Here is a 17,942-nt window from a genome sequence, read left to right as displayed (position 1 = left end):
GCTGGAGTCTGAATTCTTTAGTCCCAGTTGAATTAGCTTGTAAGACCTAGCCTCTGGTTTCAAGTGGATACTCGTGGCTATTGCAATCATGGGCTTTTGTGCCGTGCCATAATTTAAGAGTGGACGTGATACGTTTTCTCTAAAAGAACAAACGATGGGGGCTGGCCGTGGCCTGTGTCCTAGCATCAGGCGTTACTTGAAGTCCTTTGCCCTTGGTCACTGTGGTTGTGTGGGTGTCACATAACTTCTTGGAGCCTTGCTTCTGCATCAGCTCTGTGGATATGATACCATGATGATCACAGAGGAATGTGATGCTGCTCAGCCGAGATCGTAGACATAGAAGTGCTTGTAAACCATGAAGAGATCCTCAAATATCAGCTGCAGGTTAAGGGCACCTTGTGAAGGAATAGAAAGTGTGGTCTTAGTGCATGTTACCTCCCTTTGTTCTCTGGAGGGAGTCTGAACTGGTGAGATTGAGAGAAGTGTTTGGAGGTCCCTGAAATTCTTCATTCCCTCCCTTCCCCTCAGTGCGGAATACGGAAACTGCAGCCATGACCACCCACGTCACCCTGGAAGATGCCCTGTCCAACGTGGACCTGCTGGAAGAGCTGCCCCTCCCTGACCAGCAGCCATGCATCGAGCCTCCGCCTTCCTCCATCATGTACCAGGTCAATTCTCCGAGGGCTCTGGGGGCTCAGGAACCCGGGGGGTTCCCTCAGAGGGTTTGCCCTGAAGGCAGAGGGAAGGGGGAGCTCTGCATCTAGTAGGTGAAAGGTCATGAGTTGATGGAGTCCCTGGTGCCCTGGTGGAGCTGAGTGTAAGGAATAGATTAGCTAGTAAATGTACACCAGGGCTGCTCCTCCTCCCCGGGGAAGGCTTGTTGATCTGCTCTGACCCCAAATACCTTCCCGGCTGTTCTTGCTGCAGCACCAACCAAGGCGTTGGCAGCTCTGACCTCATGAATTAAATATTGCAATTTAGAAACCCCTAGAGCCTGCCTGGGTAATTACTTTTCCTTCATGTATGTGAGGAGAGCTCTTCAACTCCTCACAGCAGCTAATGGCTCAGGGAAGCCCGTTACAGTTGTTTGCTTTCGCCCAAGACGGGTGAGCTTGTGCTAAACCATGATCAGATGACTCAAGACTGTGATCCACCAGCCTATGGGGGAAGGGCATCGTGCAGCTGGATTCTGCCTTGCAAATAGCCCCTGGTCTGGGTGTGAGGGCGAGTATGCCAGGCTAAGAAAAAAATAAGTTAATTTGAAATTCTTTGCTGTATTTGACCTTTTGAAAGTTCTTGGGCTGCTAAATGAGACTAAATATAATGCATAATATATTTTTAATTTCATTCAGTGATTAGATTTATGAAGTGCATGCCTGAAGTTTCAACTCATAAACTTTGTTTATTCACATTTTCTAACCCAGATTGAAATTTTAATTCTATGAATATCTTTTAAAAATATTTTTATTGATTTTAGAGAGGAAGGGAGAGGGAGAGAAAGATAGAAACATCAAGGATGAGAGAGATCATTGATCGGCTGCCTCCTGCACAGCCCTACTGGGGATCAAGCCCACAACTTGGGCATGTGCCCTGACCGGGAATCGAGCCGTGTCCTCCTGGTTCCTAGATCACATTCAACCACTAAGCCACGCTGGCTGGACAATATCTTTTTTATTATAAGCAATACAAAAAAGTATAACAAATAAATTTTTTTATAAATATGTCTATATATCTATATATATATATGCACACACGTTTTTACCATCTATATATATATGCATATATTTTTAATATAACAAGGGAATCATACTATATATATTGATGTATCATTTGACTTTTTTAGCTTAAAATTTATTATGGATATTTTTCCCTAACAATACTACATTGCTGCCACATTATTTTTAACTACCATCTATTACATGTAAGTCCATTGTATGGATATACTGTGATCTAATTAGCCTTTCGCGGTTAATGGACATTTGAATGATTTCCAGTTTTCTCTATCACAAAAAATGCTGCAGTTATTACCCTTTACATATGTATCTGCACCCTCAGGTGCGTGTTTTTGCAGCTGCTGGATGAAAGCAGTGCGCATCTTAACTTTTCAGCAGCTGTTAGGTGTGTAGAGTGTCAATAAGCATTTATTCTCAGGGCCAGGTGGGGTGACCCTGATGGGAAGCGGATGTGGGCCCTGTCTGTAGGCAGCTCCGGTCCAGTGTGGCTGAGTGGGATTTGGGGGAGGGAAGATGAGAGGGTGATGTGGACATAGCTTTCCACAGAGAACTGGTGGCATTTGTTGGCAGCAGTGTGTTCCCTGGGCACCCAGCCACCTTGGACCTGTTTTTCAATAACCAAATGTTCCTGTCCTCCAATTCCCACAGGCCAACTTTGACACGAACTTCGAGGACAGGAATGCATTTGTCACAGGCATTGCAAGGTACATCGAACAGGCTACGGTCCACTCCAGCATGGTGAGTCTCTGGGACCCTGCCAGGGCGGGAGGGGCTGTGGGCAGCTATTCCAGGACCTCCAGCCTCAGGCAGACCCACCTCCTTAAGCCCATTCTCACGCCTGCCCCAGCCCCTCTCAGTGTTCAGGGCCATCCTGTGCCCTGTGTCTTCCAGCTTTGCAAATCCTGCTCACCTTTAGGGCCCAGCATTATCCTTACTCTTCACTTCCCTGAGCGCCTATAGCAGCGGTTCTCAACCTGTGGGTCGCGACCCCTTTGGGGGTCGAACGACCCTTTCACAGGGGTCGCCTAAGACCATCGGAAAACACATATATAATTACATATTGTTTTTGTGATTAATCACTATGCTTTAATTATGTTCAACCTCTCAGTGTCCAGGGTCATCCTGTGCCCCGTGTCTTCCAGCTTTGCAAATCCTGCTCACCTTTAGGTATGAAGTAGCAACGAAAATAATTTTATGGTTGGGTCACAACATGAGGAGCTGTATTTAAAGGGCCAGAAGGTTGAGATCTATACTTTAGAGATACTTTATACTCTTGAGCAAAACAAAAGGTTTCTCATAAAGGGACGGTGGCTTTGGAATCACATGTTGTTGACCCCAGGAAGCTGGTGGCCTAAATCATTCACACGCGGGCCAGCTGTCTGACCCATCTGTGAGGGATCGCTCCTTCCCTCTGGGGCTTTCGTGGATTTTATTCTCAAGCATCACTGAAATTTGAGGAATTCAGATTCCTCGTTCTGCAGCTCTCTGGAACTTTCTCTCTATATCAGCTGTACTCTAAAACCTGGTCTTATCATACCCCACCCATTTATTTAATAAGTAGTGTGCACCTGGGGCCTGCAGAGACTGTGCTAAATGCTGGGGAGGGGGATACAAGGACAAACAGAGGGATTCTCAATGGGTCAAGTGGAAATACAGACAAGCTTACCATTTATCAAACACTTTCTGTGTAGATATTTTAAATGCATTGTCTCAGTCCTCAACTCACTGCACTGTGAGGTAGGTTCTATTACAATACCCATTTCATGGATGCGAAAACTGACATCCAGAAAAGTTAAGTAAGTTACATGGGGTCCTACCACTGATAAGATCTGTCTGCTCTAGACTACTCTTTGCAGATCAATAAAAATGCACAAAATTAAAGGTAAATGACATGGTAAAAGTACAAAGTTCTTTGTTTTAGAAGGGGCCTTGAGGATGTTGGGGAGAGCTTGATGAAGGAAGTGGCTTTTGAGTAGGGCCTTGTATTATACATATGTATGTATAAAATATGTGAATACATAAATTGCATTTTAACTATATATATATATACACATACATATATATGTACATATATATATATATTACTTTAAAATGTATAAGGTATGTTCATACATGATATCATGGAACCTTATAACAGCTCTGTGACTTGCAAAGAGGTCATTATACCCATTTTAGGGATAAGAAAACAGAGGCCTAGAGAAGTTAATAGCAAGTTGCTCATGATCCCACTAGTAAATCATGGGGTTGCACCTGGAATCCAGACTTTCTTTTCTTTTTTAAAAATATATTTTTATCTCTCCTTGGCTTGCATACCACCACCTGCTCACTGTGTCCTTACATTGCCTTTCTTCTGTGAGTACACACACATATGGTGTCTCTGTGTGTCCAAATTTCCTCTCATTAAAAGAACACCAGTCAGATTGGATTAGGGCCCACCCTGAAGGCCTCATTTTAACTTAATCACCGCTTTAAAGGCCCTGTCACCAAATATAGTCCCATTCTGGGGTATTGGGGGTTAGGGCGTCAACATATGAATTTTGGAGGGACACAATTCACCCATCATAGGGGGCTGTAATTCATTTAATAAAAATGAAAAGCAATAGAAAATTGTTTATCCCTGGGAGAAATGTGAACAGACCTCTGCGTGGGGAATAAGTTCCATTTGTTAGTTATGTGTAGAATAAGTTGTGAGGCGAATACACTGGTTGAGATACGGTTATCTGCATTGGAGGCATTAAAGGCTGAGTGAGGGTGATGGTTGAGGGCTGGCTAAGGAAGTGGATATGAGAGACACTGGAGGTTAACTCCACCTGGCTTAACAGTTGTCTGTATAAATACCAGGTCAGGGGCACCAATCGGCGAGTCAGAAGGAGGGGCTGGTTTAGAGGGGGATTGTGTTTTCTATTTCTGCTGTAGCAGATTGTCACAGACTTAGTGACCTAAACCAACACAAGTTTATTTGCTTACAGTTCTTTCTGTCAGAAGTCCAGCCAGGATCTTACAGGGTTAAAGTCAAGGTCTGTGGAGGCGACTCCGTTTCCTGGCTTTTCCCAGCTTCTACAGGCGGCCCACCTTCCTCGGCTCCCCCTTTGCCAGCCAGCAGTTCAAATACTCCAATCTCTGCTTCCACCCTCCATCCCGTCTCTGACTCGCCTGCCTCCCTCTTTCACTCATTGGGACCCTTGTCCTTACCTTGGGTCCACCAGATAATCCGGGACAGCCTCCCTCCCCATTTCAAGGTTTCTAACTTAATTACATCTGCAAAGGCCCTTTTGCTGTGGAGAGGATTGAATTCACAGTTCTGGGCATCAGGATTCGGGCATCTTTATGGGGCTATTATTCTGCCGACACAGGGATAGTGTTGATACGGTCTTAGATGGGTCAAGAATAGGGTGTACCATTGACATTCCTGAGTAATGCCCAAACCTCACTTCACGCAACAATTTCTACCTTGTAACTTGCTAAATCTCTCACTAGCGTACCTTATCAGCAGCAAAGTGTCTTCATTAGATGCTTAGCTTCTTGTATTTCTCCTGCCTGTACTTGGTAAATCTCTCAAATGGTGGGAGAGCCAGAAGAAAGAGGAGTGAGAGAAAGTATGTAAACCATGTAATTGACCAGCTGCATGGAACGGTCAGGGCTCTTTGATGGAGGTCAGATAGGGGCTGAGTAAGTGCTGAGAGGTACAGTCTGTCACTACCAGTCCTGAAACTTGAGCTGAACTCACATTGCGTTTAAGTCATGGACTTTCAGAATCTTATAAAAGTAAAGGACCTTAGAGATCCTTAGTCCAGCAGCTGCCACCCTGGCTGCCCATTGGGTTCACCTGGGGGGCATTTGAAAATGCTGATGCCTGGGCTTCCTTCCCAGGGATAATGATTTATTTCTGGGAGGTCGTGGCCTGGGCATCAGGAGTCTTCCAAGTTCCCCAGGTGACTAATGTGCAGCCAGGGGTGAGACAGTGATTGAGACCAACTCTTTTCCTCCAGTGAGAAAACCATGACATTTTTCAAGGTAAAAGGTGGGCCCAACAGAGCCAGGACCAGAAATCAAGCTTTCCATGGCCCCACCAGGGGCGCCTTCCACCACGCCATTCTGACCTCTATACCGCAGGCTTAGTTATACAACAAACCTGGTTGATGGTCACCTGCCCTGGCCATAGGTCAGAGTCCATCTCATCCTGTTCACTGCCCTAGTCCCAGCACGGAGCGCAGAGCCTGGGACCCCTCAGGGCTCAAACATTCTTTGGGTGAGTGAGTTGGAATACTCACACCTACCAAGGGCCAAGTTTGTTGCTAACAGGTAGATACATGCTCCTTATGTTGCTGTCACGTCCCTTTTCTGATGTGTGTTCTGAAGCAATGACAGCAGGAGACCCACACATTTCACCTTGGTTCTCTGTCATCTCAAGGCAACGTGTTCCTGATTTTCAAAGTGCTGATTGAAAGTGTGAGTTGTCGGTGGCATTGGCTGTTGAAAACAAAACCATAAAAAGTAATGAGCTCTAAATTAAATCTGACCTTGTACTAGAAAGGTATTATGAAATAGACATGACATGTGGAGTAAAAAAAATAAATCAGTAAGGGTTCATTTTTATATCAATACAAACATTTACAGAAAAGATGGTCTTGTAATACTCTTTTTTACTGTGTTTTTGAGATATCGTTCATAGAACATAAAATTCACCCTTTAAAGTGAACAATTCAGTGTTTTTTAATATATTCACCATGTTAGACAACCATCACCACTATCTAATTTCTGTCACCACAAAAAACAACAACAAAAAAACCCAAACCCGTTAGTAGTCACTCCCAATTCCTCTCTCTTCCCATTCCCTGGCAAACACTAACCTACTTTTCGTTTCTGTGGATTTGTTGATTCTGAACATTTCATCTAAATGGATTCTGCAATATGTGGCCTTTTGTGTCTGGCTTCTCTCATGTAGCATCATGTTCTCAAAATTCATCCATGTTGTGCTAGTATAATGTATCTGCACTGTATTCCATTTATAGATGCACTAGAGGCCTGTTGCACGAAGAGATTCGTGCAATAGGCCTTCCTTCCTCTGGCTGCCGGCACCGGTTTTCCTCCGGCACCCGGGACCCAGGCCTTCGCTCCGGCCGTAGCGGAGAAGCCAAGCCTCGAGGCTTCTCCGCTCCGACCACAGCAGAGAAGGCAAGCCTCTTCAGTCTTCAGTCATTTTCCGTCTTCGCTCCACGCCTGCATATGCAAATCAACCGTCATTTTGTTGGGTTAATTTGCGTACTCATTCTGATCAGCTGGTGGGCATAGCGAAGTGACACCAATTTGCATGTTTCTCTTTTATTAGTGTAGATACTATTCCATTCTCTGCCTGTACTGCATTTTATTTCTTCATTCATCAGTTGTTGGACTTTTTGGGTTGACTCCACTTTTGGCTATTAGAATAATACTACTGTGAACAAGTATGCAAGTTTCTGTGTGGACCCATGGGCATTTACCTAGGAGTGAAATTGCTGGGTTATAAGGTTACCCTGTGTTTAACTTTTTGAGAAACTGCCAGACTGTTCTTTTTCCTCGTAATACTATTGGCTCCCTTTACAGATTACATAGTGTGTGTGTGTGTGTGTGTGTGTGTGTGTGTATTCCCTTTAGTTCTCATAAAACTCTCTGAGGTTGTTATTGTCATCATCAGTAAATGGAGAACCTTAGGTTCAGTGATTGCCTGAAGGCCAAACGGCCAAGGAGTGATGAAGCTGAGATTGGAGCCTAGGTATTTGGACCCTGAGTTCAGGGCTCTTTCCATGATAGCACTTACTAGGTGTGGTACGTCATCACTGTATTTTTCAGATTTATTTTTGGTGCTGTTGTTGGTTTCGCTATCTGCTCTGCATTATTTTAAGGAATTGATATTAATAATTTTTCTGCTTGTGAAATAGTCACATAAGCTCTTCTAAAAAAGTGCAGACATTATGGTCCTATGTGATAGGAAAAGTGAGTGCCCCACAGAGAGCCTGCTAGTCCTATTCCACCAAAATATCTCCAATATACCATAATATATTTTCCTAATTGCTACTCTTCGTTTAGTTTTTCTTTATAGCCTATGTGCTATGCATACTGTTTTGCTAGTTGCTTATTTTCTTGCTAAGTATATCTGGGACAACTTTTTCTGTTGGAACAAATAGAGCTGTTGCCTTCTTTATGAGGTGGCTATCCGTCTTTGAGAACTGCAGCCTGCTTACACCTTGGTGTCTGATGAGAATACCTGAGGCCAGTGCTTCTCAAACTTATGTTGCACCTGGGAGGGTGAGTCCCCTGGGAATGTTCCTGGATGCAGATTCTGATTCTGTCAGCCAGGCAGCGGCCTGAGGCTCTGCATTCCTAATGAGCCTCCCAGGTGATGGGGATGCTGCTGGTGCACAGATCTCACTGAGCAATGAAGTTTGGGGGGCTGATGAGAAGCCTGTTGCACCAGGGTGGTTTCTCCCTGATGAGCGTGTTTTGCTTTTCAGAATGAAATGCTGGAGGAAGGACACGAGTATGCGGTCATGCTGTACACCTGGCGCAGCTGTTCCCGGGCCATCCCCCAGGTGAGGCTGTCCTTCCCTGGGGGCTCTCTGCTGCCAGGGGACGCCACCACCCTCCCCCTTACCCCATTCAGGAAGCTGAGCTTCTCCAGGTGGCAGGGAGCAAAGCTAATCCAAGGGGGCACGCTGAAAACCTTCAGAGAGTTTCCCATAAAACTGATGCCAACTTTGAAAAAATTGTTCAATATACTTTATTTGGAAAACAGTATATGCTAACTGTACAACACCAAACCATTGCAGAAAGGTATAAAGTAAAAAGCAAGACAGCGCCACCTCCTCACCCCCACCACCCAAACCCAGCTCCCAACCGAGCATGATCACTATGGACACGTGTTGCTGCCTGTTCCCCTGGATCTTTCTCGCTGATTATCCTGAATATTTCTATGATTATTATTTTGTAAATAATTATTTACAAAGCATATGTTGCTTTTTACTTATATAGTTCTGCCACTTGATTTTTTTACACTTTATTCTTTTTTAAAACATATATTTTTATTGATTTCAGAGAGGAAGGGAGAGGGAGAGAGGATAGAAACATCAAAGGTGAGAGAGAATCATTGATCAGCTGCCTTCAACACACCCCCTACTGGGGCCCACAACCTGGGCATATGCTTTGACCCGGAATCGAACCGTAACCTTCTGGTTCATAGGTCAACGCTCAACCACTGAGCCACGCCAGCTGGGCTACACTTTATTCTTTATCAATGACATTTTTTCATGTTGACACATACGGATAATATGTGTATTTGTCAACCATCATTATAATTGTCATATATTTCATGAGTCCCATTTTAATAAAATCCATGAGGCACAGATGTGTAAAGAGAAACAGTTCCTCACCCTTCCTTTAATCTTAGTCCCCCGGGGTAACTATGCCTGTAACATATATGAACAAACACACACACACTGTTTTGTTTAACAAAAATGGAACTAAGTGACACTTCCTGTCCCATCACAGTTTTTACCTGTCAATTTATGGTGGCAGTCTGTGCATGTCAGGTGACATAGATCTGTCTCATTCCTTGTTACATAATGATATTGAATTGAGTGTATCATATTTTATCCTTTCAATCACCTGGACATTGAGCTTGTTGCTCCTATTTTAAGAATTTCTAAACAACAGTGTGAAGAATGACCTTGAACTTACCCTTCGCTCACTCATCAGTTTCGGCCGCCTTGTTAGCACTCCCAGGTGTGTGTGCTGTGAAAACACCCACCATGTGGTTGTGATGTGTTGAAAACCGTTGGGCAGAGCACATGGGTTTCTTGGTGGGCCTGAGTGTGGCCGGGGGGCTCTGCCCCGGGTGCATCCGGAGCAGTGGATGGGACATTTTTCTCTGCCGGGAATCTGGCGGGGCCCCTCTAGGGTTAGAGTGAGGAAGGGCTGAAGGAGGGAGATCTTACAGATAAACATGGATGTGTGTACAGCGACTGGTCACAGTACAGGCAGACTGAAGGTGGACCAGCTGGTTTCTTTCCTGCAGCCAGTGTCTGGGGAGCAGTGTCGCCCCCAATCAGGGCTACCCCAGCCTCCTCTCACCAGGATGACCTTGTCATTTATCATCCTGGACGAGGTACATTCAAGAGTAAAAAGGGGTCCATTAATAAGTCAACAGGCGTGGCCCAGGGCTGCCTGGGCGGATCAGGATGTCTGAGACCCCTCTGCCCACAGGTGAAATGCAACGAGCAGCCCAACCGTGTGGAGATATACGAGAAGACAGTGGAGGTGCTGGAGCCGGAGGTCACCAAGCTCATGAAGTTCATGTACTTCCAGGTGAGGGATTGGTGAATCTGGATCAGGAGACTAGAGAAGGCCCCTGCCCTTCTGCACACATGGGTCTGGGTTTTTGTGCCATGTTGCTTATTCGTTTGGTCAATACTTTTTGAGTGCCCCTGACACACACCCCGGGTGAGCAAGATGGACAGCTCCCTCCCTCCCTCCCTGAAATTTCCATTCTAGTGAGCACAGGAGTATGTTCTGGGCAGGAGGAGAGACTGACAATAAACAACAAACAACAATTCTCAGGGCATAATATGTGCTGTGAATAAATAACATTTCAAAAATCCCTGGGCTGCAGGTATCTGTGACTTGGCTGCAGCTTTAGGGATGGCCTCTCAGGAGGTGGCATGTGAACTGAGGTCTGTGTGATGAGAAGGGCTGGTGTGTGATGGTCTGAGGAAGAGGGTTTCAGGCAGAAGGAACTGTGAAGGCCAAGCCCCTGAGGCTCGAAAGGGCCTCATGTGTTTAAGAAACAGAAGGAAGCCAGGGAGGCTGCAGGGTGGGAGAGGGAGGGATAAAAGGTGAGGCTGGAGCAGTAGCCAGGGACCCGCTCACACAGGGAACTGCAGGCCATGAAGTAGGATGTGAAAACAGTGTGCGGATTTTATTAAATCACCACAGAAACCACTGAGGCTTCTAGTGACAGAATCTGCCATGATTTCTTCAAACACCTTCCCTATTCCTTTCTCCCTTTCTGCCTCTTCTGGCACACCTACTATTCTAATATTGTTGTGTTTCACATTGATCCACAGCTCCCTTAAGCTGACCTCCTGTTTTTTAATTTCTTTTTCTTTTTGGCTCTCTAATTGAATGATATTTTCAACTCTGTCTTCTAATTCACTGATTTGATCCTCAGCTTCCCCTAATTTGCTATGTATTCCTTCCAATGTGTTTTTTATTTGTGTTATGTCATTCTTTATCTCAGACTGTTCTTTTTTCATAGCTACTATATCTTTTTTCATACTGTTGAGCATTTTTAACATCATTAATCTGAACTCTGTTTCAGATAAATTTCTTATCTCTGCTTCACTTATGTCTTCTTCTGGAGAATTCGCTAGTTGTTTCATTCGGGGGTTGTTTCTTTGTTTCATCATTTTGGTTGTCTGTTTGGGTTTGTGACTATGTTTTAGGTAGATCCTCTATACCTCTCAGTCTCTAGTGCAGGATAGTGTTAAAGGCTGTTTCTGGCTAATTGGATAAGGGAAAGACTCAAAGCCTCCAGAGGCCGCCTCTGTCTACAGACTAATAGGATGCGACTTAAATTGCTTCCAGGCAATCATCCTCCGGTGTGGCAAGAGTTTTTTCAACAGGGTGGGCAGTTGCTTCTGCCTGGAGGCTAATTTTTACTTTTAATATCTTAAGTGGCCTCAGGGCAAGGTGTTTTCCAATAGGGTGTGTAGACTGTCTTTCCCCTCATGCAAGGCAGATGTCTATGTTGGTAAGATGTCCTCCGCTGTGTGAGGTAGTGACTCAGCCCAGGAAACTTGGGGTGTCTACCTTCTGAGCTCTATCCCCCGAGTCCCCAGTCCTGGGTTCTGCTCTCACAGCTCCAGTCCACTTCACCCTCCCTCTGCCAGAGCACAAGGTGGGTAGCTCCACAGGGAATTTATGTCCATTGGCCCTTTAAGAGGGTGCCCAAACTTTCAGCTGCCACTCCTTGGCAGACAGCACCCCACGGCTTTTCACAGCTAGATGTTATGTGGGTACCCTCCTCAGTTTGGTGCTCTCTGCCTGGGGAGCCCAGCTTTGGGATTAGATCCCAGGGTTCTCAGTGGCACCCCCCCCGCCCCCGCCCCCCCCCACACACACACCTAAGATATCTCTGGGACTTCAGTTGCCGTCTGTGGTTGCCTGGCCAGCCCTTTCGCGCCTCCGCCCCTCCTACCAGTCTCTGTGTCTTCTCCACCATCAGTCCTTGGGTATCAGGGCTCTCTCCTGTGAGTTTTCCCTAGTGACACGATCTGATTGGTGTGTTTACAACATCTGGCTGCTCGGTGGGAAATGGAAGGGAGGTGAGGGCAGCACAGATGTGAGGGGCGGGAGGGGACAGGAGTGGCAGCAGGAAGACCAGTTGGGAAACCAGGAAGAGTGATCTTTAAAGGAGGAAAAGAGGGAAAAGATAGCCAAGGGCTTTCATGAGGGCAAGCTAGTTAAATTAAAAAAAAAAAAAAGGAGGGCAGCTCGTTAAACAGAAATAACCAAGGAAAAATAAGGCAACAGGTTGATTATTATGCTCAAGTTGGAAGCTGCTCAAGAATGCAGGTTGAGCACTTTAAGACCAGTCTGTACCCCAGGACAGGGGTCATGCCACACACTCTGCCCTGCACGTGCTCCATGGAGAGCTCAGGCTGGTAAACAGACTTCCAGGCTCTGGCGGATATCCACCCCACACTCAGGTCTGCATGGCCTGCTGTGTGCGAGATGGGGTGTCTGGGAAGGTGCGGATACCTGCAGCCCAGGGCAGGAACGCTGGCTCCAGAGGCAGGAGACCAAGGCTCCTCCACAGTGTGACTGTGCCTGTGAGTGACATAGCATATCTGATGCTTTCAGTCTTCTCACCTTGGAAATAGTACCTATTTCACAGGTTTGTGGCAAGGATAAAAGAAGTCTATTGTAAAGAGCCATGTAGAGCCCTAGTTACACAGGAGGGTTAACACATCGAAGCTGCTGTTAATAGCATCATGGACTCTTTAGGAAGGCGGGTCCAAGAGAGAAAAACTATACAGAAACCGAGAAAGGATGGCCTGGGATTACCTGGAGCTACACTGTTCTGTACGGTAGCCCCGTGTGGGTATTTACATTAATTAAAATGAAATAAAATGTAAAATCCAGGTCCTCCATTGCCTGAACCACCAAGTGCTCAGTAGCCACATGTGGTGAGTGGTTCTCGTATTAGGGGTTGTAGACACAGGATGTTTCCACAATCATAGAAAGTGCTCTTGGACTTAGGCTCTGGAAGGAGAAGGCGTGGCCAGTCTGGTCTTCACAGGCGAGGAATTACGGGTGGGTATCGCGGCCTGAGGAGGGGAGAGCACACACAAGGAGTCATTTCTCTCCCTCCTCTCCTCCTCTTGTTCCCCTTCCTTCCTCTGGCTCTCTCTCTGGCTTACTCTTTAGCCTTGTTTGTGGATTGTTATTCAGCTGCTTTTTTGGTAACAGATTTATTGAGAAATAATTCACATACCATATAATTCATCCATTTAAAGTGGACAGTTCAATGATTTTTTAGTACATTCACAGGGTTGTGTGTTCATTACCAGGTTCAATTTGTAACATCTGCGTCACCCCAAAAAGAAATCCCATTCCCTGTTGCTGTCACCCCATTATACCCCCATCCATCCCAGCTCTGGGCAAGCGTCCTCCCACCCCCTTTCCCCACTTTATTTTTCTCCATAACACATATCACGCTGTAATGTACAGAAGTCGTTTATTTTGTTTTCTGTCTTCCCTCACTAAAATGTAAGCCCCATAGGGTAGAGATTTTTTTTTTTTCATTCTTTCTTTACCCCGGTGCCTAGAATGGTGTCTAGTGCATAGTAGATACTCAATAAACACTATTTATTGGTTGAATGAACCTCTTTCTCTGAATCTCTGCCCCCTTGTCGAGTGGTGCCTGGCACTGTCCTAGGCGCTGGAATACAAGGGTGAATAACACGGTGCTTCTCTGCAAAAGCCTGACGAATAAATGCGTGGGGTCAACTCACTGGGTGGTGTGTTCCTTTGAGAAGTCAGCTTTGAATGTAGGGACTCCTCTGGGGAAGACCTCTTGGCGGATTTGCTTCTAAATGTCCAGACTCTGACCAGGGCCCCAGGGGAGCCTTGACCCTGCTCCCCACCTGAGAGCACGGGAGCCGCCCCGACCCATGCTGCCCGTCCTTACCTGCTGCCCCCTCCCTGCCTGCAGCGCAAGGCCATCGAGCGGTTCTGCAGCGAGGTGAAGCGGCTGTGCCATGCCGAGCGGAGGAAGGACTTTGTCTCCGAGGCCTACCTCCTGACGCTGGGCAAGTTCATCAACATGTTCGCCGTCCTGGACGAGCTGAAGAACATGAAGTGCAGCGTCAAGAACGACCACTCTGCCTACAAGAGGTCAGCCTCCCCTGCCCCCCACTTCCTGGGTAGCCTGCCAAGGGGAGGAAGAGGATGGAGCCTGTCTAACCGGCCCCTTCTCCAGAATCAAACGAGCCGCTCCCCAGGCACACAGCGGCTGGGCCGGCCCTGTTTGTGTGGTTTGAGGAGAAAGGTGCAGGGCTGGGTCCTGGGGGAGCTGGGTCTGTGCAGGGCTCTCTGTCTCAAGATGGAATCAGATGCTCATTTCTCCATCTGTGGAGCAGCAGCGTCCTCTCTTGCCCTTTGTAGTGCAGGGCCAATGAGATCATCATAAAGTGGCCACATATTCATTCCTGTAAGAATCAGAAAGCCAGTTCGAACTGCTTCTGTGGAAGAGGGATGGGTTGGCTCCCGGAACTGAAGAGCCCTTGCTCACTCCCAGGCGGGCTGTGCCCTGGGGTGGCCTCCAGCAGCTTTAAGCCCTCCTCGGGCCAGCATAGCTACCCCAGCTTCAAGGGAAGAAAACGATGCTCTTCTTTGCAAATGATTTTGCAAAAGTCCCAGCTTGGTCATGTGCCAGGTTCCTCATCAGCCATTGTGTGGGTGGGGGCTCTGATTGGACAGGTGCTCACCATGGGGTCACTTGGGGGTCAATGTCAGCTCAAGAGAAGGACAGAGAGTGGGAAGGGCTCCTTCCTCTCTAGAAATTAAGTACAGCCACTCAAAAGTGGGCGGGGGCGGGAGGGTGAGTCAAAAGCAGCAGATTTCCTCTGTGTTGTCTAGACACATCTCTTGGGAAGGCTTTTCTGTGTCTGATGAAAGGCCTCTCCTCCTAGTAACTGGAGAAAGCAGAAGAAAGCAGACAACAGACTGACTCTCCACACGCTATCCTCCTGAGTGAGCTGTGAAAGAACCCTGGGGGTGCCCAGCAGGCAGAGCCCCTCACAAGCCTGACTCAAAAGTGGCCGGAAAAATCTGGGCCGCCACAGTTTTTCCCTTCACGTCCTGCGTGTGTTCCCCACACCTAACACCCCTTCACTCTCAATCCCAGCAGGTTAAATAGACTGGGTTCTGTGTAATGCTTTGCTTTAGAAGCATAGAGATTTTCCAATAAAGAACACAATACAGAACAAAAACAAAGATTCCTGCCCCTGGTTCTGCTCCGTGGCGGGCTGTGCAGGTCCACTGGAGGCCACTGCGGGGCCAGGGATGCTCATTGCACTCTTACCCCTCCAGCTGGTTGATAGGATGCTAGCTGCCCTTCAACTTGGAGTTTGAGCTTCAGTGCATTCTTGCCTCTCAGTCTCAGGTACTCTTCTCAGAGGGTGTAAACAACTCCAAATGACTCCAGAACATACTCCCCGTTGACTTTAGTCACCTGTGATGTCAGAGCCGGTTAACCTCAGGGGCAGTGTCACACGGGTCGGGTGGGAGGCAGAGCCCGAGAGGCCTGGTTAGGCTGGTTAACTTGAGCGTTCCTCTCTGTGACCCCGTGTTTCAGGGCGGCGCAGTTCCTGAGGAAGATGGCGGACCCCCAGTCTATCCAGGAGTCGCAGAACCTCTCCATGTTCCTGGCCAACCACAACAGGATCACCCAGGTGACGGCAAACTCCACGTTGGTCCGGGCCTGGCGTCCCGGGACACAGGCAGGGGCCTGGAGGGTGGGTGGACCGTGAGCAGAGGAGCTGGGCCCATGTCTAACACCCTCACTGCCCTACTCCAGAGTTAGACTTTGGATTAAGTTTCCCTTCCCAGACAGTCCTTTCACCCTCTCCCAATTTGGTTCCCTGAAGACCTTCTCAGCCACTATCCTGCCCCCGCATTAGTGCAGATTGAGAGCATGGGTTCTGGAGTTAAACAGCCTTGTTTTCTAACCCTAGACCCATCATGAGACCTTGGGCAAGGTCTAAGCCTCGGTTTTCTCATCTGTAAAACGGGCCTGGGATTTTGAGAATGTTATGAGAATCCATGTGATAGGACTGTTGTGAGAAATACATGAGATTCTGTATCAAAAGCCCTCTGTATGCAGAGCCTGACAGATGGCAAGGGCATAAGAAAATGGAGCTGTTATTACTGCCACTGCTTGGCCAGGGTACCCCCGCTGGGCGGTGGCTCTCACGCTCTGTCTGACGTAACCTGTCTTGCTCATCTGTCAGTTCAGCCTAAACAGGCACCAGCAAGAATGTCAGCAGGACTCAGGCTGAGTGGGCCCTCCATCTTCGAAGGCTTTGGAGACTCGGCTCTCTCTCAGGGATGCTGCTGGCTTCGCTCGGCCCTCCCTACTCCTTGTTGAATGCAAAAGGCTGTCAACTTTGAGGTTGTAGGTTTCTTTCCTGGGACACAGTCCCATGTTGTCAGACCCTTCTCTTGGGAGATGCGTTTCTTTCTATACTGCTGTGTCCTGCCAGGAGGGAGACTGCTGCTGGCCCAGCTCTCCTACCCCGGGGTAGGCCATCCCCCATCATCTGAGGAGACGCCATGGCTAAGTCCACAGCCTCAAAACTAAACTGGGAAGACGAACAGGCCTTCTGCTATAACGCTGAGCTGCTTTTCAGCTCAGCCCAATCATATACTTTCTAACCATCGAAACTGGCAGGGAATAACATGGAGGGCCCCTAGGGGAGTGAGTTCCCTGCCAGGGGAGATGTGCAGGAGCTCAGACCAGCCACTGTGGGGACATTGAGAGGATGCAGGCTTCCTTCCCCTAGTGGTCTGCTTGTGTGTGGGGGGAGGGGGGTCCATCACATGGTGTGGATGAGGAGGGTGCCACAGCAGAAAAAGGAACTGACCAGAGGGGGACGCTGCTGTTTAGTGTCTCCATCAGCAACTGGAAGTGATCCCAGGCTACGAGGAGCTGCTGGCGGACATCGTCAACATCTGCGTGGATTACTACGAGAACAAGATGTATCTGACCCCCAGCGAGAAGCATATGCTCCTCAAGGTACAACCGCTGTGGCCACGCACCCACCTCTCACCTCCTTATTTTAAATCATTTTTTAAAAAACGGTATATATTTTTTCTTACTTAAACATGGATATATATCCACTGCACAGAATGTTTTGTAACCTGTTCCCCGCCCCCCCCCCCCCCCCTTAACATGTCATCTACACCTTTCCAGACATTAAGGATATTTCCACAATGTAACTTTTAGTGGCTGCCAGGGATGCTATTCTATGGAGATATTGTTAGTTAACCAATCCCCTCTCGTTGGATATTTGTTTGCTAAGCTGCATTGAACACTCTTATAGCACAGCCTTTGTGTACATACCCTTGTCGAGTCTGACTTCTAGGAACAGAAACAACCAACTCCAAAGGAAGGCAAAGTCTTCAAGCATTTGCTCTGTTTTGCCAAAATCGTCATATTTGATCCATCAGTTTACAAGTCTGATTTTTAAATTATCAAGTAATATTGATCATTGTAGAAAAATCTGAATTAAACAGAGAAGCACAAAAAAATATTAATCTCTTACAATCTTTCTCTCCAGAGGTAACACTTTTAGCATTTTTATGTATTTCTTTCTCATTTTTCTATGCTTATATATTTTCAACAAATGCGGTATACATAAATGATGCATATGTAAGTCTTATCCCTTTTCATTAAATGTGTTGGAATATTAATGCCATCGTATGGGTGAGCTTTCCTTTTTTTAGTTATTTTATTGTTAGCTGCTCAGGATGTTCCTAATTTCCCTCTGACAGCTGTCGCACTGAGATGAGCAGCCTCCACATTCTTTTTACACACGGCATAGCCCCATTTGATTCTTTCTTCCCCGGAACCTCACCTTTCAAAGCTCTCTGGTGGCTTTGCTTTTTCCT

At 47.0% G+C, this 17,942-nt stretch overlaps 1 protein-coding gene across 1 annotated transcript in view; it reads left to right on the top strand.

Moving 5' to 3' along the window:
• The first annotated feature begins 518 nt into the window (after positions 1–518).
• Positions 519–17,942, top strand: part of CYFIP2 (cytoplasmic FMR1 interacting protein 2) — an 89,601-nt gene continuing 72,177 nt past the window's right edge. Inside the window, exons 1-7 of the mRNA XM_023754143.1 lie at positions 519–668; positions 2,382–2,471; positions 8,225–8,302; positions 9,972–10,073; positions 13,984–14,165; positions 15,628–15,724; positions 16,939–17,067. Coding sequence (XP_023609911.1) covers positions 552–668; positions 2,382–2,471; positions 8,225–8,302; positions 9,972–10,073; positions 13,984–14,165; positions 15,628–15,724; positions 16,939–17,067 — 795 coding nt within the window. The 5' untranslated portion in view covers positions 519–551. The remainder of the gene's footprint in view (positions 669–2,381; positions 2,472–8,224; positions 8,303–9,971; positions 10,074–13,983; positions 14,166–15,627; positions 15,725–16,938; positions 17,068–17,942) is intronic.

This window comes from Myotis lucifugus, unplaced genomic scaffold (genome assembly GCF_000147115.1).
Source record: "Myotis lucifugus unplaced genomic scaffold, Myoluc2.0 scaffold_56, whole genome shotgun sequence".
In the NCBI taxonomy this organism is placed as follows: Eukaryota; Metazoa; Chordata; class Mammalia; order Chiroptera; family Vespertilionidae; genus Myotis; species Myotis lucifugus.
This window is presented reverse-complemented; position numbering and strand designations above follow the sequence as displayed.